Raw genomic sequence first — 23,242 nt, forward strand, 5'->3', positions numbered from 1 at the left:
GTCGAGCAAGCTCAGCAGAGGGGACTCGAGCCCTGTCTGAAAGGTGGCAAGGAGTCTGTGGAAAGCAGGAGCCGGGAGAAGGGGCACTAAAGGCATAGAGACCAACAAGCAGACCAGGAGTGGGCCAGGGATGTGGCGTGGGAACTAGAGGTCCTGTGGTGGGACGTGGAGCATGGGGCCTAGGGGAGAGGAGGAGGGGAGAGAGGAAGACACGGAGTAGCTGGTGCAGATGCCTCAGGGTAGGCAGTGGGCAGACATGGCAGTCCCCCCATCTATTGGGAACCTGGCCACTCTGACTAGTAGGGCCAAGTGATAGTGGGAAAAAAAAAAGAAAAAGAAAAGACTTGGGTATTCCCAATTTCTTATGGTTCATTCTATCACACAGAATGAGGCTACAAAGTCTACCTGGGCAAACAGCAGGATCACCTGGCTGTGAGGAGGAGCAGGGCAGAAACCCTGCCTGCTTCCCAAATCTCCCAACAGACACGGAGTTTTAGGGAGACATGGGTCCTCGGCTTCCGTCAGCTGGAATCCTGGGTTGGTGATCCTTCTGGGGTCCACACCCCACCCCTGCTGAGTCCTGTTCCTACACCTCTGTTCAGGATCCACTCAACACTGCACTTGTGGGAAAACAGGCCTGGCAGGACTCACAACCCGCATGGTGACAACTGTCTGCTCATTCGCTTTTGCAGGCAGGTAGTGTAGAGTGTGGTTCTTGTGGATTCTTATATTTTCAAAGCCTTGCCTGGTGCTGGTGAATGATTCTCAAAAATCAACCATCAAACACATAACTACAATCTCGAGAAGGAGAGCGCATTGAGGCTGACGGATGCACAGCCATGTCCCCCAGAGACATTTTCCTTCTCCCAGCCTGCAGCCCGCCCACCCCCCCCCCAGCCACCCTGTGCAGGAGGTACCTGGTTTCTCCAGGGAGGAAGGTGATAGGCATGGTTTCTGGGCAGCCTTGCCCGGGGTGCCAGCGGGCTCTGCAGGCGGAGCAGAACTCCATGTCGCATGCTTTGCACTGCACCAGCTGGGGGGTCTGTAGTCCCATGTCCTGGAGCTGGCACACAGCCTGGCAGGAGGATGCTGGGCACCATGTCCGGCATGGATCGAAGAGCACCTCTAGCAACAGGAGTCAAGACAGGTGAGTCAGACCTGGAGCACGGGGGGGCTCACAGGATGGGCCTGGAGCAGTTCTGTTGGGCACTGACCAGTGTGGGGAGCAGGAAGGAGGATGTCTAGGTAAGGCGACCAGACAGGTCAGCCCTTGCAACTCTGTCCTGCTCTCCCACCTCTGCTCCAGCTCCTCCTGACCTCCAAGCCTGTTCCTGTGGTGCAGCAGATTTCCAGACACCCCAAGTGTCCACGGGGATGCTGCCCCTGTACTTTTAACCAACTGTGTCCCCCAGGAAGGTCCTGCTCACCCTCTAGGACAGGCTCAGAGCTCTCAGGGCCCTGCACTCTGGAGAGCTGTGCCCTCCTGTCACTGTATGCATTTTGAGTGCTGGCACTATGATTCCTTGTCTGCCCCAAGGACACAGCTTCCTGAAGTCAGGCCTGTGTCCTCTTATGGCCTCAAAATGAGGCCCAGGGCTCAGCAGTCTGCACTTGGGTCACACTTGTTAAAAGACAGTCAGAAAGGAGGAAAGGAAGGTGTCTGAATTAGATGGCTCATCTGCCTAACATTGTCTCCCTTCCCAGATTTAAAAAAGCCACAAGCTAAGTACTGAGTAAAATTAATCCTCTGCCAGCCGGATTTCACCTCTAAACTAGAGCCCCAGTCACTAAGAATCCCGATTTAATGGAATTAGTCAGGAAGTTTATTTTTAAAAACAGGATATGCTGACACTCCTATTTCTTCACATCCTTTTCCAAAACTGCATTTATTTAAACAACTGGTCCTGGGCTGCCCTTTGCAGTCAGCCTGGCTGTTCCCTTCACCCACTCCTGCCCAGGCAGACACTGATTTCTCAGTGAGGCTGGGTGGGGAAGGAGGGGTCACATGGAATGCCTGCATTCTGCCAGGAGGTGATCAGAGGCCAGTAGCTCCAGGGCTCCTGTCGGCTTCTGGCTCCTGGGCTGCTCAGTGAGGTAAGGCCATCCTTGAGAAGCAATCTTGGGAATTGTGCTGAGGCAACTTGGAACGCAACAAAAAGCCCCAGCAAACTTCTCAGCCCTGTGACTGGTGGCCAGACGGGTCCCGCTCACCTGCACGGAAGATGGGAGCTGGACTCACTGGGGATCTGCAGCAGGCTGGGGTGGAGGGGCCCAGGCCTGGCCTGGACAACATGGTGACTAAATCCCTAGCCACCCTCAGGTATGTGCCCTCCTGGGGTGAACCCATCCCTCAGTGAACCAGCAGCCAGACTCAGAGCCCCAGAAACAAGGTCCTGTTGGGTGTAACCTTGCAAATGACCTAGTCATTTAGCACAGGGGCTGGAACCCTGTGGGAAGGGCCGGGCAGTGATTAAGCCTTTGCGGACCATGCGGCTTCTGTGGCATCTGCTCGGCTTTGGATAAACAAAGATCCGGGAAACCCACATGACAGCATGGCTGGCCACCTGCTGACCCGACAGGACTGTCTCCTGGGCGAATCAACCAACAGCACAAAGCCACCACCTCAGTAGGGCTGGCGGAGAATCAGGAACTTGACAGCAAAGGGGCCTGGAGCTAAGGAACCTGCGGACCCCCTCAAGGCGCCCCTGGTGTGAGAGCAGAGACAAATCCAGCCTCAAGTGGCCGACAGTTTCCCTGCAGAGGTTCCCGCTGTCGGGCACACTCTGGAGGCAGAGCCAGGTGACACAGCAAGCACAAGGTGTGCTCCTGTAGCTGGGGGCATCGGGTGCTCCTTGCCATCTGCTAGAACTCAGGATGGTGCAGGAAGTGACCTGGGCAGCTCCCACGGGAAGGACAAGCTGCTTGCTTGCCTGGTGGCCTTCGAGGCCCTGATTCAAGCCTGTGCCTTTGCTTGCTGGCCCCGCCTGCCCTCTGTGCACTGTGGGTGAGTCCAGCCTGGACCCGGACTAGGTAAGTGTCCTCCACCTGCACAGCTACGACACAGGCCCGCAGGACATGGGCTCACACACCTGCTGGACACAGGATTCAGAAGGGGAGTCCTCCTGCTCCTGCCTCTCTGGCCAGTGTGCTGTTGGCTGGCAGCCTGCCCAGAGCCGACCGTCTGCCTAGACCATCAGGTCCCACACTGGCCACCCTACCCTGTGCCCTGAGAGCCTCTGACAGCAAGACTTCCCCAAATCGGCCACCTCTCCTGCCCTTCCCAGAGCCTACCACCTCCCATCCCCACCCCCGCACGACAGTGAGAGAGTCCAGCTCCCTGCTCAGGGGAGGCCCATTCTGCCCACACGGAGGGGAGCAGAGGCCTAGTGAAGGTTTCCATGGTAACAACTCAATTTTGTGACATCAGTCCTTACAGAGATGTGCCATGGCACTGGCTGTCCCCATGTGAATTCCCTATGGGCAATGTGCTGACTGCCAGCTCCTGCATGGCCAGGGCCATTAAACCCCAGGAACACAGCCCCTGGTTTCTGGCTTGGACAGCTATTAATATCCCACTGTCCTTCCCAGCTGTGTATAAGACAGGAACCGACGGACAAGGAAGTCCACAGCAGGCAGCTCCTGCGTTGTGTGCCTATCTACCTCCCCACCTAGGTGTGTCTCATGACAACCAGCACTAGACACCACGTCTTGCATATCATGTTATGTCCACCATATTCCATTCATGCATATATGAACCCTATTTTCAAACAAGGCAAACAAGGCATTTTCTGAAATGGTGGAAGAAACTAAATAGAACTCTGATCCCCAAAGAGCTTTTAAGGCTGCTTGTGACTCAGGATGGTGAGTTAGTTCTAATATTAGATTCTTAACTAATCTTAATAAAAGAGGGTCCCAAGAGCTTCCTATTTGTAAAAAATGTTCAATGCTTTTCAAAAAGGTGTTTTGTTCCAACAAATTTGCTGTAAAGGACAAACCCAGCACACTTTCAGGGACTGCACTGCCCACTGGCTGGCACCCTGGTGCCAGCCATTGGTGGTGGGTGGGGCTCTGCTGGGAGACAGTGAGCTAAGCTCTTGTCGGGCCTGATGTCTGGTGGGCACCCCATATCGTTTAACCTTACTGACCTTGGCTTTCTTTTTAAAACACAAAACACAGAACAAGGCTTGACCTTGGCATTCCTTTGCCCAGGAGCCATACACAAAGTGGGACAGAGTACCCAGGAAGGTGCAGTCCCTCTCCTGGGAGGACATGGACTTCAGATAGATGGACTCAGAAAAAACACCTGCAGCCTTGCAGGGCGGGTGCTCAAACAGGAGCAGAGATGCTGCAGGAAGGCACACGGCGGGGTGATCAGCAGACCCCCTCTCAAAAGCCTGTCCCCACCAACGTGCTAGAGGTAACCAGGAGGGAGAGAGGGAGAGAGGGAGGCGCTCAGGGAGGATAGCAGCTTCAGTGCCCCTCCCCTTGGTGCCTGCTGGCCAAAGGCTTCAGCTGGGGAGGTGGGTAAGTTTAAATTAAAGTCAAGGCTGCTAAATCAGATGTGACACACTAAGTCTAAATAAAGACACATTTGCAACTTAAACTCACGACAGGATTTTTTGGTAACTAAATGCTGTTGGGAAAGCACTGAAATTAGTTTCCTTCTAAAACTTCCTCCACTGACCAAACTGTAAGGACACAGCAAGTCCAAGGTTGCTTTCTGACCACTTCTCCAAGCCTGCTTGTTCAAGCAGCTAGATAAAACCCATAGCTATGTTTTAGCTCTGATGTGCTCCTGTTTCATTCGGACAGGTCTTTTGGGGTATTAAGTCTGAATTCTTAAAGAAATTCTAGCACAATGTCAGTGAACGGTTTTCAAGTGGCAGCTTTGAGGGGGTTCTTTTCTAACCTAACTCAAGTTGGCTTCATTTTTATACAAGAGAAAAAACATTTTTGATGAAGTCAACGTACTAAGAAAATAAGATAAATTTAGTAGGCAGGAGAATTTGCACAGCTGCATTTTTAAATTAAATTTGATGTCATAGAAAGTTCATATTCTTGTAACCTAAGCAACCCCTCGTTTCTGTCAAGATTCTCCCCGGAAAATATTTTCAGAAGAGACTAAAAGCCTCACGAATCCTAATTAATCAATTTTATAGCTCCCGACACTGACTTCAGCACTGAGTGATATTACATTTAAGCTTTGAACTGCCCCAGTGTAAAGGATAAATGCCAATTAAAGAAACAAATCCTTTAAAACCAGTTTCAGAGCCATGAAAACTCCTGTGTGATGTTCATGGGGCCGGACATGCGGGTGCTGCTGCCGCCGGGGATGCAGGCCTGGGAGTGGGGGAATACAGCTATCCTCAGCATTTCTGCAGAACAATTTTCAAAAATGAAGGCCATGAGCTTTCAGGGACACATGGCTTTGGCCTGCCCTGCCGTACACTGCCACCTGCCCAGTGGTCCCTAGAAGCCAGTCACCCAGGCTGCAGGTCAGCTGGGTAGAGAATCCTGGTGAGGGCTAGACCTGGTTGGGACAGAGGGAGAGTGGGCCCAGGGGCCACCAACCATGCCGAAGACCCCAGAGCCCTGTGCAGGGTCCTCACAGTGTGGTCCCACAGAAGGGGACCTGCCCATGTCTCTCCCACTGCTCTTTTGCAGATTTGTAGGCAGCCTGAGGCCCAGAACATACATGAAAATGAGTCCAGGGGGGCCCACAGCCTCTTTCCAAGACATTTTATGATCTGGGGGACTCTAGAGAACAAGGACAGAGGCCCCTCCCTGACGGTCAGACTGTTTAATGCTTTGCCTTGTGACCCCAAACCAAGTCAAGGCTGCTGTCTACTGGCTCCCCACTCAACCCCGTGGTCCTAGGGACGATCCCGCGTCTGCATTAGGCTCCACTCCAGCAAGGAGAGCTGTGCAGGGCCGAGAGGGGAGGGTGAGGCTAAGGGTTGGGGATCTGGTCCCACCTGCCTGTTAGTGCTAGAAACCAGGAAGTCGGTCGGCCCACCTCTCTGGGCCTCAGCCTGGCAGATGCCAGCCAGCCTGGCCGAGCTGTGATGCCGAGACCTGGGGCCTGATGATCCACCAGAGTGACTATCTCTACCTCAGTCACAGCAGGCAGGGAATCTATGCAGGCTGCAGACCTGGACTCGGGCTGTTCTCAGGGCAGGGGTCCTGAGAGGTACCACTTCCTTGATTTTCATCTTTTAAATTCAGGGCTAGACTCAGAGTTGAGTCATGAAACTGTTAACCTGCCTGCAGCAAAATGTCCCATGAAGGTCATATCCCTTTAAGGCACCCGCACAAAACTCAGTCCCCATAAACAAATGGCAGTTCTTCCTGCTACCAAACAGAACACTTGCCGAGGCCTTCCCGCTGTGAGCTGTTCAGAGAATTCAAAATGTCAGCTCAACTCGAGAAGTTCAATTCACATAAAATTTTTTGATCCTATTTTATAGCTTTTTCACTCCTATCAAATGATATCCACTTACACCTCCCCAGAGAAGCCCCCCCCCCACCACCGAAAGTTGCCTACATTGTTACAGCATCTTAACTGGTCAATACACTGGGCCACCTACCTCTTTCAAATTGTAGCTTTTTATACCTTTGCATAATTTCAGCCGCGACCATGCACTCAATCTAAAAGAAAAGAACATACAAACGAATAGAATGAGCGGAGGGCGAGAACAGGAGGCAACATAGACCCAAGCAGGACCCGGAGCGGGCGGAAGCTATGCCACCACAGTAGTGCCGTGGGCAAACCAGTTTGCTCATCTGCACGTGCCTCGTCCTCCTGCAGGCGACCCTGTTTGGGGCAGGCAGCATCCGGGCAGCTAATTGCAGTCTCTAGTCCTTCTTTGATCAAGAGCTCAACATACTGTTTCAGGCACTGAAAAAGAAGCAGGAAAGCACATGTCAGCATCTTCCCTTCCTCAGTGAAAGGCGCAGTGAGGCGCTGAGACACTGACCGGCTGAGCACGCTGCTCCACTACAGTTTTACATCTTCACTGTGGATCTCATAGCAACCACCAAAGCAGAGATTTAGCAACAGTTTTTCATCTGCCAAACGACCCTAATCTGCGCCAGGGACTGTGTGCCGGCTCACAGGGCCCAGTGGGGCTTAGGCCCTGCACACAACCTCAGCACACAGAAGCCCATCCCTCATCCTCACATCAAGGAGTATCCCAAACAAGCCCATGTCGGGCACTTCCCTAAACTCTTTATCATCCACCATTCCACTTCATCTTTAGAACGTTCCCACAAGAAACACGGATAGGATGGTCCCACCTTTCAGATGGAAACTGAGTCACCCGAGAAGAATGTGAAGCTTACCAGACAGCAGGAGCTGGGTTCAAACCCAGGTTCACTTGTTGGAGTGTTCACCCCGTCCTATGAGAAGCCACGGACTGCAGTCCTCCTTTAGCACACCTCACCCTACCTGGCAACGACTGATTCCAACTGTACTTTTGGGGAGCACTGTTTAAAATTTGCAGTGAGCCCAAAATACCAAGCGGGAGACATTAGGCAGAGTGGATAGTGAAGGCGATGACACCCTCTCAGCACCGGTTTCCTCTGGCTTTACCTCACTAGGTACAGAAATCCAGTGTCCCCAAACAGCACATCATAAGCCAGGCCTACCCAGGTGGCCCAGACCTAGGGAGACCGGGACAGGAACATGGAGGAGCTGAGCAAGAACTCAAAGAGCGTAGGAAAGTGGGGCCAGGTAGGGAAAGGAAAATAAGGCAGAACACCTCAAATCAACATCCACACCTGGTCCCAGACCACACTGAAGCAACCTTACTATGACCCTATAGTAACACCATTAAAATGCACAGTGATAAAAGGTGATCAACTTCACTAAGAGTGCGTGGTTATAGGAAGGCATGGATGCATGGGTGCAACTGCAGGCCAACTGAAAGGCCTGCTCTTCTGTGAGTAGCAGCACTGTTACTGTCTCTCCACCAGTCTCACGTTCCCAGTCCACAGTCTGATTAATCTACCTGACAGTTGTGAAAAAGCCTAGAAAAATTCATGGAGAAGAGTAAAATTCCTGATATAAAGAGAATCGTTTGATCTAAATGGGTAATTCTCTCCATTCTTGCAAACCAGGATATTTCATTCATCAAAGACTCAAGATAGACATTTCTTTAAAAATAGAAATCAAAGCCATCCCCTGAGAAAGCTGCTTCCCAGAGCTTTTCTCCAGAGTGATGGCTTCCGGTGCAAATGAGAACGTGGGTAGCTGTGAGCAGAGGCCCTGACATTTCAGCCTCTATTCCTGTGGTCTGCTGAGGCTTTGATGACTGCATGGCCCTGAACTTGAAAGGTCATGGCTACATCTACCTTTTGGCAGCCCATCCTTCAGGGACAGAGCCCCTGTAGCACCAGGCAGAGGCAAGCCTGGTCTTGGACACCAGGTGGCAGGGTTGTCAGGGACGAACTTATCACCCCTCTGAGAAGGTCTTCCCCAGGCCGAGCCCTGCGAGGAGGAAGAGTGGAGTCTTGCAGAGCCCACCAAGGCTGTATCTGCTCTGGGCAGAACCGATGACCCACCAGGAGGCTCTGCTGCTGGTTCAGTGGGTGGTGATGGGCCACGGCAATGACCTGCTTATAGCAGGAGGAGAAGTGGAAGGTCCTGCCTGTGTCCAGCCAACACAAGGGGCAGCAAGACCCTCAAGGGCATGGGATGAGACACAAGCAATGCTGGTCGCTGTACTAAGAGGCATGGCACAGTGGCCCAGTGCATTCAGGCCAGAGCTCCCTCGAGGGTAAGACAGGGATGCCCGTCTTCCTGGGCTTCTGCAACAGTAAGAAACAGTACGTAGAAGCATGTGTCATACAGCACCAACTAGGAACAGTGGCCTTGCTCCCTCGTCTGCCCAGCCGATCAAGGACTTATGAAACCCAGGCCCTCCACAACAAGCTCATTATTTCACATTCTATAATTAAGTTTGTTCTCCGTGGGACACGGGAATGTCTCAAGTCAATGGAATGCTAAAAACTCTGACGCCATTGGGCAGAGCAGTTCATAATGACAGAGCACTGTTATCCCTAAGATTCAAAACACAACAATTAAGACGGGTGTGAAAAGTCTCTCAACATCACTGTCCAAGAGCCTGCATGTGGCAAGGAGGCTGAGTGGCATCTGGCTGTAAGCAGCCCAAGTGTGGACGCCAGTGCCCTCAGAAGACGTCTCCCCGTACAGAATGCAAGAGGGTCCGTCTAGGGAATAACAACTTGTTTACCACAGAGAGCAAAAGAGGGCCTGAGTGGCTGATTGTGCCTCCATCAAAACCAGCCCGTCTTCTTGCAGTTATGAAGTGGGTCATGACTCAGCCATGTTTCTCAACCTGGCAGCAAAAATGTCTTGGAATGTGCACAAAAGCATGAACAGAGAAACTTTTGTGACAATAAAGATGCAGTTCCAAGGCAGAGAGGAACACAGTTTCTCACGATCCTATCTATTGTAGCTCCCGGGGATCGAGTGCCTTCCAAGTGCCCGGCTCTCTGCTAAGTCACCTACGTTACCAAAGAAGCATGCACGAGGGTCTAGGAGGTGTTACTGCACCCCACCCCCCCGACAGAAACCAGGCTCTGAGCAGCCGTGCTCTGTAAGTGCAGCACCAGGTGTGCCTGACTTCAAAGTTGGTGGGTTTTGTTGAATGGGTTCTAACTTTTTGTCTACTTCTTCCTCGATTAAGAACTCTTCTATAAGCAGCCATTTATTAAGTCTTTTCTGATATCTCAAGCATTGTAGGGCAAAGAACCATGTGTGTGCCTTCATCCGAGTCGTGGCGAGCACGGGGTGCTACGACTGCACTGAGCCCCCAGACGTGCAGGCCTCCTGGCCTGGAGGGAGGAAGGTGAGCATCACCCACTGTGCTCTGTGCCATGGGCCATGACAAGGGGTGGTGGGGCTCTGCCTGGCCACCTAAAAGCAGAGCTGGGGTCCCTCTGGGTGGGGCCAGGGAAGACTCTGGGAGATGAAGGGGGCCCGAGGGACAAAGGAATTCCAGGGAAGAGGCATCAGCTGCCCGAGGGGAAGAAGGGGAGAGGCTGTGGAGCCACAGAATGTTCTAGGCATTTCATTTTCCACTGTGGCTTCCAACTCTGAAACCCAATGAGGAGACAGCCTGCTGATGTGCAGAGGTTTCCTGCCAAGAAGAAGTGGGACAGAGACGTAGCTGCCTCCCTCCAAACTACAGCAGGTCTGTTTTGTCTCTTCTCCTCCCAGGCCTTGGCTGCCGAGGTCCCTACCCGCAGAGGGAAGCACTCAGATACTATACTCAAGGGTGCCTGAGTGCCCTTGGCCTACCAGGAACCACAGCTTACGAACATCAGCCACAGGCTGGCCCAAACAGAAGCATGGACCCCCAAAGAACAGGGTTTGAGGAGCAAGGGCCCTGGAGCTCCAGAGTTGGCTGGAACTCTGGCTCACCCACTTATAGCTGTGATGAGGCCTCACATCCTCCGGGTGCAGAGTGAGCCTGGCAGAGAGAAAGGTGGCCCCAGGACTCAGGCTCCCCGGGCGTTCTTCAGCACGTCTGGAGCCATTGGTACCAGGCCTCCATTAGTGTTTCTCCCCGACCCGACGGCAAGTTCTTTGACAGTAAGAACTGTGTACTACTTTTCTTATAGCTAGCAGTGCTGGTAGGCAGGGAGTGATAGGCCAGTGCTGTGCATAGGGATGGACAGACGTGCAGAATGTGCCCAGAGTAACCAGCTGCCTGGCAGCAGGCATTCCTCTGCATCTCAGCAGAAGAGCTGGAGACCCCACAGAGTCGTCTACATACTGCTCTGGCGACAGCTGAACGGCACAGCCCCGCCCTCTGATAGACCCCACAGACCATCGCAGAGGCGGAGGCTCCACCAGCACAGCCTTGGGACAGCTTCCTGGGGCCCTGCAAGCAATCCTGCTGAGTGGCCCGCCCTGCAGGTAGAGCTAGGGATGGCACTGGGGAGGGACAGTGAGCACTTGTTCCTGGAAGGCTGTGGACTTGGTCCCGCATGACTTAGTGCATGGAGAGTGAGCTGTGCCTGCTCTGTTCTCTTTCCAGACACCTGTGACTGCTAATGCCCTGCTGCCACCTCTTCCAAGAGGTCGGTCTAATTACTCAATGAGTTGTCAGGTCAGAGGAAAGTAAATCTCTGTCTCCTCATGTGGGATCAGGCTGCCCTGGTAAGAAGGAATCAGAGCAAACAGTTTTCAAAGTGTCCTTTAGCCCAGGGCCCCTGTGTTCTGATGAATGTCCACAGGATGACCTCATGTGTCTAGAATAGTTGGAATCAGGCTGTTCTGCTGGCTGGCAGAGACCATGACCTGAAACCCCATCCCTGCCTGAAGGCCAGCCCCAGGGCTCAGGACCAGGTGCTTCCATGGGCACAGACCAGGCCTCTCCTCTGAGCCTGAGCAGTGCAGAGGTCGGGAAGTCCAGCAGCCAGGGCGGCCTCTACAGAGGCCTCCCCTGGGGTTGGCTCTCAAGTGGGGACAGGTGTGGACAACTTGGCCTGGGCATGGTGAGTTCCAGAGCTGAGAAGAGACCAGAGGACGGGTGGGCATGAGCCGGCAAGCAGGGTAGTGTGGGGGTCCGCATCCTCAGAATCTGGCCCTAACCCCCAGCGGAGGACTTTGCTCAGAGCCTGTGAGAGCTTTAGTTAGTTTCTCCAGCCTGTTGTGCGTTCCCTAGTCTGTAGTATGAAAAACGCCATGAACGTGGAAGGGTTCTGTGAGCCCTTAATGAGAAATGGCATTGGCTCCTCCCACTTGGTGTTCTGTGCCATCTCCCAGCCCACACTTTCACCTGCGGTCAGGCCCTGGTGTCAGAGCTGGGAGGGAGACAGGGCTGCAGCAGTCCCCACTGCTCACCTTACCTACCAGGTGGGCCGCACACCATGCTCCAGGGGGAGAGGGGCTCCCTCGGACAGCACGCAGCATGTGCCTCACCTCAACTAGGGATTGTGGCTCTCCATTCTGAGGCTGGAAAGCTTTATGGCGATGGAAACTGTGCAGGGGTAGAGTAAGATTGGCAGGCGAGAAATCTCCTAGGGGTAACTGCAGCAATTGTTGCTGATGCCCTAGCCTTCCCATCAGGGTACCACCTGTGCGAGAGTGCATCTTTATCCCTTTGAGGGGTGAGCTTCCCCTAAAGCCTCCAGGGCCCCTGCAAGCAGAAAAAGCCCTGGGTACAGGTGTCATGGCCGGGCATGTCAGTCACCAGTAGACAGATGCTGTCCTGCTCACATGCATTTGGGAAATGCAGGCTGCGGAGTGCCTGGGGCTGTGTGTGCTTGAGTGCCCAGAGGATCATGGGGTGATCGGAGACAGGAACGCCACACAGTGTGGGCAGGCCCACCATGCCACAGCCTCGTCCTGGGTGCTTTCTGGACAAACGTTCCTCAGGACACCCACCTTGAGAACTCTGCCCCAACTCCTTCCCGCCTGCGGTTCTAAGCTGACCTGAGGAGGAGCCAGCCTGAGGGCACTGTACCTCCTCCTCCTGCAGGCCCTGGGTCCTCCATCGCCTGCCCAGGTGTGGGTGACCAGAGACGGCCCAGAAGGGAAGGTGCAGGACCACAGAATCATGGCACAGGACACCTTCTCCCTTCTCAGGGCCCCACATGCAGGGGCCTCCCGTGCTTCTCAGTACCAGGTGGAAGGTGAGATGCTGTCGACACTTTAATTCCTAACTAGGGGTTGCTGGGGACAAGCCCCGAGGGTCTCGCTGCTTCTCAGCATTGTTGTCCCCAGGACACACACAGTTCTGGCTTCCTCCTTTCACGTTCCTCGGCTCCAGAGAAGCTTTGGGTCTGAGGTGGAGTCGCTTGTTCCTGTGACTCCCGACTTGTGGAAGCAGAAAGTCAGTGACAGGGCCACAGAAGCCTTGGCAGGACAGCCTGGAAGATGGAATATTCCAGAAGAAGGAACACAGGATGGCCTCTGATAACCTGTGGGTGACCAGAGGGATGCCAACATGCCGGGGACACCGTGGAAAAGGGGAGCCCAGGAAGGTGTCCCCTCCTGGCGAGGGAGGCCGCTCTGCGTGCAGCGGTGGCACCCTCTGGAATGGGATGAGGCCCACTGGCGTGTCAGGTGGGTGGAGGTCATGGTTCCCCTCTGTCGGTGTCTGCCTCCCTCCCACCCTCCCCTTGGCAGAAAAATGTCAAAAGCAGGTTCCTTCCTTGTGGGGCGAAGATATTTTCCTGGGGCTTTAACAGGGCACATTTGTGGGTTGTTAATCCAGAACCAACCGCTGCCATTTCACTTCCAAGAGCCTCTGCTGATTAGTTCTTGAGTCCCAGGTGTTTGGGGGATGAGCAGGAGCCAGGAAGCCTTCTGACCACGAGAACATCCCAGCAGAGCATCAACAAGAAGTGGAAGGACAAAGGCTTGGGTCGGCTCACCGTCCTTAACCGTAGGACAGAGGTGACGGGGTGTGCTGGCCTGCGCCCCCATAGTGCCGGTGCCGCTGCTGGTGCAGAGGCGGGGACACTGTCTGAGCAGACTCTAACACCACACTTGAAAATCCACAGGCTGCTGCCCTTCCACCCAGTGTGGCAACTGGATTCAGAAGCAAGAACCTTGGCTGTGTGGGGTGTCAGGACGGAACCCAAACCTGGGGGCCAGGAAGCGCTCTGCCGGGGCCGCATCCCTGGCCAATCTTCGCTTCTTTAGAGAAAGGTTTTCTTTCTTCTGCTTTTTCAGATGATAACGGTGGTGTTTTCGTTTGTGGGCCACCAGCCTGCAGCTGGGAGAGTAGCCATCTCGCCCGCTTCTGCTTCTTGGCTTGGGGTGTTCTGGCTTTGCTAAAACCCCTCAGTCCATGGCCACAGTGAATCTCCAGGACCTGGTGCTGCTTTAGGAACTGCATTCACCCTGCCTGCCGCACCTCTGCCCTCGGAGCCCACCTACCCCAGGCCACGAGCTCCCCAGGACCTGGCCACCACCCGCCTCCTCTCTCTCGTCGGAGCTTATTTTCCCTCCCGAATGGGAAAGGTAAACAAGGGCACAGGGTGGACTTAGATCGACTTGAAGAGACTCACTCCTCTTTTTTCCTTGCTCCTTTTTTTTCCTGATGCATATGAATTTTGGATTTGAGTTAGCCCTGATTCCAAGAGCATGAAATCCCCACACTCATTAAAAATCAATCATCAGGCCCCAAAGGAAGGTCGGCTCCATCTTAAAGACATTTAAGTGTGATTTCAAAATGTGGACATTCTCGTTCAGCTCAAAGCAGTGAAAGACGACACTAATAAGGGAGTCTTCCCGCTACTGCGGGCATCTTCAGGTCAGCCCTGTCTGGATCTCAAGCGTGTGATTTTTAAACTAAATTCATAGGGAGGTGTGGGGAAGGCCTCCCAGACTGGCCAGGGAGAGTGTGTGCTGGGACAAGTCTTCTAGATGTCCACCAGCCTCGAGGACGCGGTTTAAGGACTGCCTTCTCACCACCAGCCGCCGTCACAGTCATCTAATCTGACTGCCTGCCTGCATGCACAAAGAATCCCAGCAACCTAGCGAGAGCCTTGACCGGGAGACCCCATCACCCACCACCACCGTTGATCCAGTCACTTGTGAGGTCTGGAAAGAGAGGAAAAGGCTCGTCCCCATGTTCTTTTGAACATGCACTGGAGCCAGAGACCCACCAGGGTACAGAAGATGCACTGGCACTGGGCGATGGTCGTCATCTGCTCCACTGGATACTCCCCGAGACACAGCTTGCAGGACACCAGCGGGTCGAGGGCCAGGTCCCAGGTGGGCCGGTACCTTGCTGTGGTCATCGCAGAGCAGTCTGAAAAAATGAGAGACGCACAGGGTCAGACCTCCTCACCTGCAGCCTTCACAGGACCCTAGCTGGGTCACATCTCCTCTCACCAGCCCTGGGTGCCAGCGACTGGCTCTTGAAAGGGCTGGAGTTCTAGACAGAGCTCCTGTGGATCCTCAGAAATTTTAATCAGGGGCCCTTGACTTGGGTCTGAGGTGCTTCCCTTACCATTTCCATGGTAACTTTCATGTCTATCCTCAAAATGGCAATCGCTCCCCCGTTCCCTCCACTCCTCTAAGGTACATTTGACATGGCACCTCCTTCCAACACAGCACCTACCTCAGGAGAGCAAAACCTTAGCAATTTTGGAAGAGAAGCTCCCGTTGGATTTGGCTCTTCTCCAGTGACCGCTAGAGAACATGCCTGGGAATCCCATCGGCGAAGCTTTTCTCCGCAGCCCCTGGGTCTGCACAGAGATGCACCTTCTCCAACCTCCTGCCCTGTGACCATCCTCAACCTCCAGAAACTGCCCTGTCCCATTGGCTTCTTGAGCCAGCAGATTTCCTGGAACATCAAGTTCCAGGAGGCATGGGTCTTGGGCAGCAGGGTCCACTTACTGGAGGTCAAGAGTGTCTAGTGGATCCCAGCACAACGCTAGAAATAACCCTCACTTCCCCAACCTCCTGGGACTCTCTCTGGCCACAGCCTAGCCCATCAAGGCCAGTGCCCTGGATTCCAAGTGGTTTTCTATTGCTCGGTGGTGCACTACAGAACCACTCTTGCTGGATGGTCTCTCTCCTGTCCCAGGCAGTCAGCAAGCCTGGGGGAGACAGGAAAGGTGTGTCTTTCCAGCCCTGAGCTCAGCACCTGGCCACAGGGCCTCCCAGGGAGTGCCTTCATCTGCTTGCAGAAACAAATGCTTGTGTCTGGGATGTTAATTGTCACTGAGCCCCTACCACTTGATTTAAGCCTCATGCCTTTATTTTGTGCATTCACGCTGAACTCATGCTTCCTAAACTCTGAACCAAGAAAAATTCAGTTACGATTCTAGATAAGATCTCTGCTGTCTGCGCACTCTCTGCTTGCCACCCAGATCTCAGGATCCACAGGGTGTAGATAACAGGTGGCTTCCTGGGCCCTCCTGCTCTGCACAAGCTTTTGTCTTATCCAACCTCTGACTTAGAGCCCAGGGCTGATCAGCACAAGGACCAACACAACACAGGAAAACACAAATGGCCCTGGGACCTTGGAAAGATTCAAAGAGAGAAGAGTTCCCGACCCAAATCCTCAGAATCCATTCAGGAACTTCCTCTACCAGTGAGAGGTTAGCTGATAAGGAGGCGGCCTTCCAGGGTGTGTGCGTCCTGCTGGAGGGAGAAGAACATGCTGGACAGAACCCTCAGCCTAAGACCTCTGGGGTGGGCCTGATGTTGGAGAGGAGAAGAGGAGGTCACGTCCAGTGGAGAGGCAGGAAGAGGCGACCATCTCTCACCAGAGGACAGGGTACGGGAGAAGGAAGGGACTCTGACTGGGGACTCAGTCAATGGGTAGACCAGCACAGGAGAGCTTAAGAGAGAGCCACACAAGGCCTGCCTCACCCACACGACACGGGAAACCCAGGTGCTCCCGTGCTCTGCAGCTGGGGGCTGGGCCTCAGGTTGTTCTGACTCACGAAAGCCACCCCTAGGGTCAGGTTGCCGTTTTTCTTTGTAATTCACATCATCTCTTTCTCAAGTTGTGTCAGTCAAAGCTTCTTGGGTGCCCCTGGGCAGATATTCCCTGAAGACACACCACTGCCCGGAGGGAGGAAGCCAGTGACCCAGAGAAGCTGCAAACCCTGAACTCAGCAGATAAGACAGGGACAGGTGCAGAGCAGCATGAGGGCAGACACGTGATGGACAGGCCACAGGAGCTCACAGGCGAGCGGAATGACAGGAGTGACCTGGAGTCACCCTGGAGACAAGGACAGCCATCCACCCAACACTGCAGGGGATTGGCAGTGGCAAGGGCAGACCCAGTCTCCCAAGTGCCTAAGAGTAACTCACTCTGAAGTACACGTATCTCCACTTGGAAACAAATTCAAGTGATTTTTGGACTGGGTGTCACCCTCAAGATAATCCAAACCAGCCTCCTCATTTGACGAAAAGTGACAGCTCGGGAAGACTTGGACAACTGGGGTCACTCAGCTCTCTGGAGTGAAGAAGTGGTTTCTCATTGACCCTGGAAGTCATGTTCACTGGGAATGTTTGCACTCTGAATTCCCCACTATTGTCACTGTTACTATTGTTGCTGTTGTAAATGCCCATGAGGGATTTCTGGGTCTACGATTGTCCTTGTGGTTCTCAGTACCTTTTTCTGTCTTAACCCATAATGATTTTTTTTTTCAAATCATATTCCTTTAAAGTTCAGTGTGCACAGTGACGGCTGTTTGGACTGGAACATCAGCCAGCCCTAAAAAGGATCCCAGTCCTCAACCCCAACAGTGAGTTCGGGGTGGGCTTCAGAAACCACCTAAGGCTAGAAACTTTCCCAAAGGACAGCGGCTGCCCCCTGGCTTCCCTGGCCTGCAGAGTGGGACCAGCGGTTGCAGATGCCATGGGGTGGGGTGGGGGGCATGTGGTCCAGACAGCAGGGCGCTGCAGCACTGGTTTGGGGGTAAGGGAACCCAGCAGCCCTGGGCTCATGTCTGCAGGGATGACTGGCCCTCTTCTGTGCTCACTCTCCCTGAGTCCCCTCACCTGCTCCATCGCTCTACAGAGGCGGTGAAGGGGGAGTGAGAAGAAGCATATTTAATGTCGGGGAAATGCTAGCTTGGTGAGAAGGAGGACGATGCCCTGTGGACTAGAGGACAACATGGTGCAGCCGAGAAGAGACATGATTAGAGTGTGCAGTCGGGAAGTTCACGGGCGAGGCACCTGTGGGAGAGAGCCTCCTGCCTGGGCATCAGCTGTGCCCTAGGGTTTCCGGGGGGACACGTGCCCAGAGTATGTGGCAAGGGGAAAAATTCCAAGGCCCGAGGCTCCTGCCACAGCCCACGCCTGCCTGCGAGCCATCTCCTGCCCCCGATCCCCGTGCAGCCTGAGCCCCAGGCCCAGCCCCATCCAGCCTTGCTCACTCCCAAGCCCTTTCTCCCAGCTCCAGAGCTTGGCTCCATTCCCTGTGGACAGCCTCGCTGCCAAGACCCTTGGCACAGCATGGAGACTTGACCTCTCTTCCTTCCTCTTCTGCTGGACCATGATCTCTATGCACCCCCAGACGATGTGGCTTCCACTGTCCTTGGCACCGGGCAACCTCAGCCCTTGCCTCTGCTCCTATTCCAGCCCCTCAACCACACGTGAAGCAGGTCAAATCCCTATCTCAGGCACCATATCTCTATCCTTTTGTTTTTGTTTTTTTGTTTTGAGATGGGGTCTTTTGTGTTGCCCAGGCTGGCCTCAAACTCACGACCTTCCTGCTCAGCCTCCCAAGTAGCTGGGGATTACAGACGTGCACCAGGGCACCTGGCTCCGTGTCCGTGCCCATTCCCTGTAGAGTGCAGTCTCTGAACTGCACTTAACATCATGATTCCATTGGTGGCCACAGGACATATTTAAACAAGCCTATATTGTGCAAGCCAGCCACGGCCCTCCCTCCACAGCATGGCCTGAATATGATTCTGCAAACACCGGACAGCTGCAGACTGGCAACAGGAATTTGCTAAGAGAATCACAATGCACAACAAAAGAAAAAACAGTCTTTGTTTTCGTACTGTGAATGTCGAGTCATATGAAACAAGAAACTATTTTAAGAACATCTGGTCAATTATGAATATTATTCAATTACAGCAATTCCAAGTGTTTATAAGGCACGTTACTTATTTAGCATGACGGCGGACATGCGGTGGAGAAGGTGTGGATAAAAGACAGCGAGACCTGGAGAGACAATGGCCCACGGAGGAAGACGTTCACCATATTAATAAAGGGGCGTTGTGGCTCTGTGACGGAGCTGTCCCTTCTCTCAGCTCCAGGGCAGCATCCCTTCCACCCTCTCCCTCCTGAGCAAGGCAGGTGCCAGCCATCCCTCTCCCACTCACTCTCACGACATCCTCTGGGAAGCCCCACTCTGCTTTCCTGGTGTTGGCCGGTCACCTCCATGTCTCTTCCCCCACTGGACTCCCTTCTCCATCCTTGCCACCTCTCCAAACCTTGGCAACCCTCCATGCCCAGCACCCACCCCCCGGGGTCAGGGAGTCTGCCCTGACTCCTCAGAGCCCTCACCTGTCCCCCTTCCTCTGAGTCTCTGGTCCTCCGTGGATGGCAGCAGCAGCAGCTCTTCCTGAGAGTTTGCTAGTACTCACCTCCTGGGCCCGCCCACAACTGCTGAAGCAGAACCCCTGGAGGTGGGGGCCCACAAGCTGGGTTTTCACAAGCCTTTCAGGGGATCCTGATTCACAGTACAGTCTGAGAACCACTGGTCTCTACCATCCCACTCCATAGCACTTCCCACTCTCCACCTGACTCCAAAGTCCACGTGGGCTCAACTCACCAAAGCACAGCTCCACAACACCCAAACCAAACAGCCTGGACGGCAGGCCTGGGCTGGACTTGGCACGTCAGGCTTTATTTGTTCTTCATCACAACTCTTTCTGGGTTAAATGTGGCTTCTGAAGCCCATGCTATGAGTTAGCTCATCTCCCCAGCTGGATGCATTATTCAAGGGCAAGGGCCGTGATTCCTCCTTGTGGGCAGTGTCAATCACGGGCGGACACTCCATAATCACAGGTACGTAGCCACACATACATGTGCAGAGTGCGAGAGAGCAAGAAGCTTTTCAGTGTACCAGGCACTGTGCTGATGAGCCTCACACATTTCACCCATGAGGTGATGGAGCAGAGCTGGGTCTGTTACTATGAATTCACGTTTAGCTTAACATAGAGGCAGACGGCCATGTGATGATATTTGGATGCAGGTACACACACTGGCCAGCACACACCCTGCAGTCCTTGTGTCCGCTGAGGGCACAGACACAATGATGCCTCCTACCAGAAGCACTGCTGGTGCTCAGAGGCTGGATGCCAACATGCTGCTCCAACCTAGAGAACCAGGGTGAGGTGGATACAAGGTGGGTTCTAGCACTAGGGTAAGAAACACTCTGGTTGAGCTCGGAACACCCTGTGGTGCCAGAAAGCCAGACAGTGCTCAGAATAAACAAGCTCCCACACATTGATGCTATGTCAGAGCATCGCAGGGGCCAATTGAGCGAGTTCCCAGTGGCTAATGCTGAAAAACTCTAAGCAACACAGTAGCACGCGTTCCAACCTAGAACACAAAGCAAATATCCAGGAGGCCAAAAATAAATGACTGAATAAATAAATAACTAAACTAAAGGACTCTTCCCATGTGGAAAATTTCCCCACAGCTGGGGCAGCCAACCCTCCCCCCACAGCCTCCCGAATACCTTCAGGTGGGCTACACACAGGGACCGCCGGGAAGGACTTCTGGTGACGCTGCAGCAGGGATGCTCGGGCCCACAGCCTCAGTGGGGTGGCCATGGTCAGCAGCACAGAGGGCCCTGGTAGACATGATGGGGACACTACCAACCATCACCCCAAACCATGATATCAAATACATCCAATTCTACAAAACACCTGGCCAACACCCTCAGAACCTCCAAGGTTCCAAAAACGAAGGAGAAACTCTCAGGCCCAGAGAAGCCTGCAGAGATGTGACCCTCAGTCAAATGTGGGATCCTGGGGCAGAACAGGGAACTGGGTGACATAAATGTCCATGCAGGCGGATGACCCTCTGAGCGGGGACCTGACACATCAGCGCTGGCTCCGGGATCCTGACACTGGACAGATGCGAAGGGGAGCAGAGGAGGCCCCTGCAACAGGCTCTGGCCTGCCCAGGAGGCTTTCTAAAGCCAAGTCTATCAGTCTAGGTCTAAACTGCCCAAAGGAAAAGGTTATTTAAAAAGAAGAACTTTGCCAGTAAGCCAGTGGAGTGCAGCCTGAACAGGAAGGCACAACACCTGAAACCTGTCTGTCCCCAACCTGCACTGCCGCAGCTGGCAGGAAAACCTACGTGCAGCACAGGACTCTGGGTTTTCTGTTTTGTTTTGTTTTGTTTTGAGAGAGAGAGAGAGAGAGAGAGAGAGAGAGAGAATTTTTAATATTTACTTTTTAGTTTTCAGTGGACACAACATCTTTATTTTACTTTTTTTTAATGTGGTGCTGAGGTTTGAACCCAGAGCCCGGGGCATGCCAGGTGAGCTTGAGCCACATCCGCGGCCCAGGACTCTGTTTTAACCACTGGACTTAGGGCTGATTTAGGCCCAGAAGGATCACAGTAGGCCCAACTGGGCCATGAACCGTTTCTCAGGGAGGGTAGCTCACGAAGGTTCTGTAGGAGGAAGAAGGGACGCCCGTTCTCAGACATCGCACGGTGTGGGCTCCCCGAAACTCAGGCTCTCGGGGGAGCCGGGACCAGGACAGGAGCCACCTGCCTACACTGCGCTTTCTGCACGGGGCCAGATGGTGACAGAGACACTGGAGGAAAGGACACGGTCCTGGAGTTAAGCAGGGGCTGTGAGGATGTGGGCCTTTAGCATAAACCTCCCTAGTGAGGGGCCAGGTCAGCCTGCAGGGCAAGGCAGAGGGCGGCGTCCGACTGGACACTGAAGTGGGCGGATGTCTGCTCACACAGAACCAGGGACCACGGCCTTTCCTGTGGGCCTCCCCCACTCCCCGGCACCTTCCCTCAGCTAGGGCCCAGAGGGAGAGCAGGCCAGGCTCTGGGCCTCTGGCTCCCGGACTCCTGCTGCTGCCCAGGAAGCATCTCCAGAGGGACACCCTGGCTCTGGACAGAAATCCTGATCTAAGCGGCTTTGAGAAATGGCCAGCAGTGGCCAAGGCTGGGTCTGAGCCTCCCCTCGGGCCTCAGCAGAGCTGTACATGGCTTGGCAAGCGTCCCTCCTGCCACTGCTGGGCCTGGGGAACCTCTGCCGCTCCTGGGGTGAGGTCGCCCTTGCAGGACAGAACCCACAAGCCACCCTTCCCAGAGTGCTCGTCACACCCGTCACACAGGAGCTTGAAACGCCCCAGGAGCTTCATCTCTCAGGCCTGCTTCCCACAGAGGGGCCCAGATGATGCCTCTGACCCGTCCAGGAATGAAATGCAGCGCAAGACACAAAGGGCCTGTTATTCAGCTCCGGTTTATGTGCCCAGATCAGCATTACACTCAGGACTGAGAGCGATGCTTTAAAATCAAACATCCAGCCATAAAATGCTCTTTGGCTCCTTCTCCCTTTCAGAGAGAACTGCCTTCCTCCAGGTAGCTTAGGGATTTGCTAACAAGCTGCCCAAACCCGCCCCTACCCCCACCCCACTTCTGTCTCTCACACTGTCACTTTTGTTTTGTCATCAGATAAGGGCAGGTGATAGGTGTGCACTGCAGGGGTCATGGTGAAGGCTCTGAAGTGGCCTGATGTGAACCACCACAGGTGGGTGCCGCAGTGGCTCACCCTCTGTCTGCAGTTCATTAGCTCCTTCCAGTGGCCGCTGTGGATGGCCAAGATGGGCCTCTGGCCCACTCAGCTAGGGTGTGAGGGCTGTGTCCTTCTGCTGCCAGGGCCATGAGCCTGGGGAATTCTTGGGTTTGCAGCTTGTCTGTCCCCTGAGCTAATGGAACAGGCATATGCAGGCCACAGAGTAGCAGGGGCAAGTCTAGTTGGAGAGAGGGCTCTCTGGAGACTCAGCCCTGGGATGGATGACCAGGGGACCCTGAGGCCTCACTGTGCTGTGGAGCCTGTAGCCTCGTCTGCATCCAGGGGGCTGGCTGGAGAGCCTGCTTCCAGATTCCTTGAAGCACTGACCTCTAACCCTGACGCCCTGGCTCCTCTTGCTGGTCTGAAATCATGTGACTTAGCTCCAGAGACAGGGGAAGGGATACTAAAGTGAAGAAGTGACAAGGACAGAATGTGCTTCCTGACGCTGAAACCCTCAAGGCAGACCAGTGTCATGATACCACACACCAGTGGTCATCAGAGGTCATCAGAGCTTTGGTGGGGTCATCAGAGCTTCGGCAGACCCTCCTGCAATCCCTTTCCACTGCAATCCCCTTCCACTGCATTCCCACACTGCCTGCCCCAAGTCTTCCTCTGACCACTGTGAGCATCCCAGGAACAGGCATTGGGCTTCTAGAAAGTTCTACACACTGTTACAGCCTCGGGACTACAAAAGCCGGCAGGGCGGGGTAGCCCCCCACAGGGCAGCCTCCCTTGATGGTCACAACCCACAAATAGCCAGGAATCGGCTCGGAGCAGCCCAGAGAGTGGCTGGAGCCCGTCTTTGGTCAATGTTGGCTGCAGACCTCACTTTCAGGTGGGCCTCCCTCCCGCCAGAAGGTGAAGTCAAACTTGGGACTCTCATAGCGGATCCCCTGGGACAGGGGGTTGAAAGTTCCCACATGGAGCTTACTTTGTGGTGGTCTTTGCTT

At 54.1% G+C, this 23,242-nt stretch overlaps 1 protein-coding gene across 6 annotated transcripts in view; it reads right to left on the reverse strand.

Moving 5' to 3' along the window:
• Positions 1-23,242, reverse strand: part of Rnf144a (ring finger protein 144A) — a 96,097-nt gene that overhangs the window by 14,822 nt on the left and 58,033 nt on the right. For 4 of the 6 annotated variants that reach the window (XR_013429300.1, XM_078029722.1, XM_078029720.1 and 1 more), the window contains 4 exons: positions 14,650-14,795; positions 6,794-6,898; positions 6,588-6,648; positions 918-1,125 (listed from right to left, as the gene is read on the reverse strand). Coding sequence is in view for 5 of the 6 variants with exons in the window: in XM_078029720.1 (XP_077885846.1) it covers positions 918-1,125; positions 6,588-6,648; positions 6,794-6,898; positions 14,650-14,795 (520 nt within the window). In the remaining variant the exon portion in view is untranslated. Of the gene's footprint in view, positions 1-917; positions 1,126-6,587; positions 6,649-6,793; positions 6,899-14,649; positions 14,796-19,024; positions 19,046-23,242 lie in introns of those variants that run through there. The other 2 variants (XM_040271218.2, XM_078029723.1) reach the window with 2 other exon arrangements.

This window comes from Ictidomys tridecemlineatus, chromosome 12, assembly GCF_052094955.1.
Source record: "Ictidomys tridecemlineatus isolate mIctTri1 chromosome 12, mIctTri1.hap1, whole genome shotgun sequence".
NCBI lineage: Eukaryota > Metazoa > Chordata > Mammalia > Rodentia > Sciuridae > Ictidomys > Ictidomys tridecemlineatus.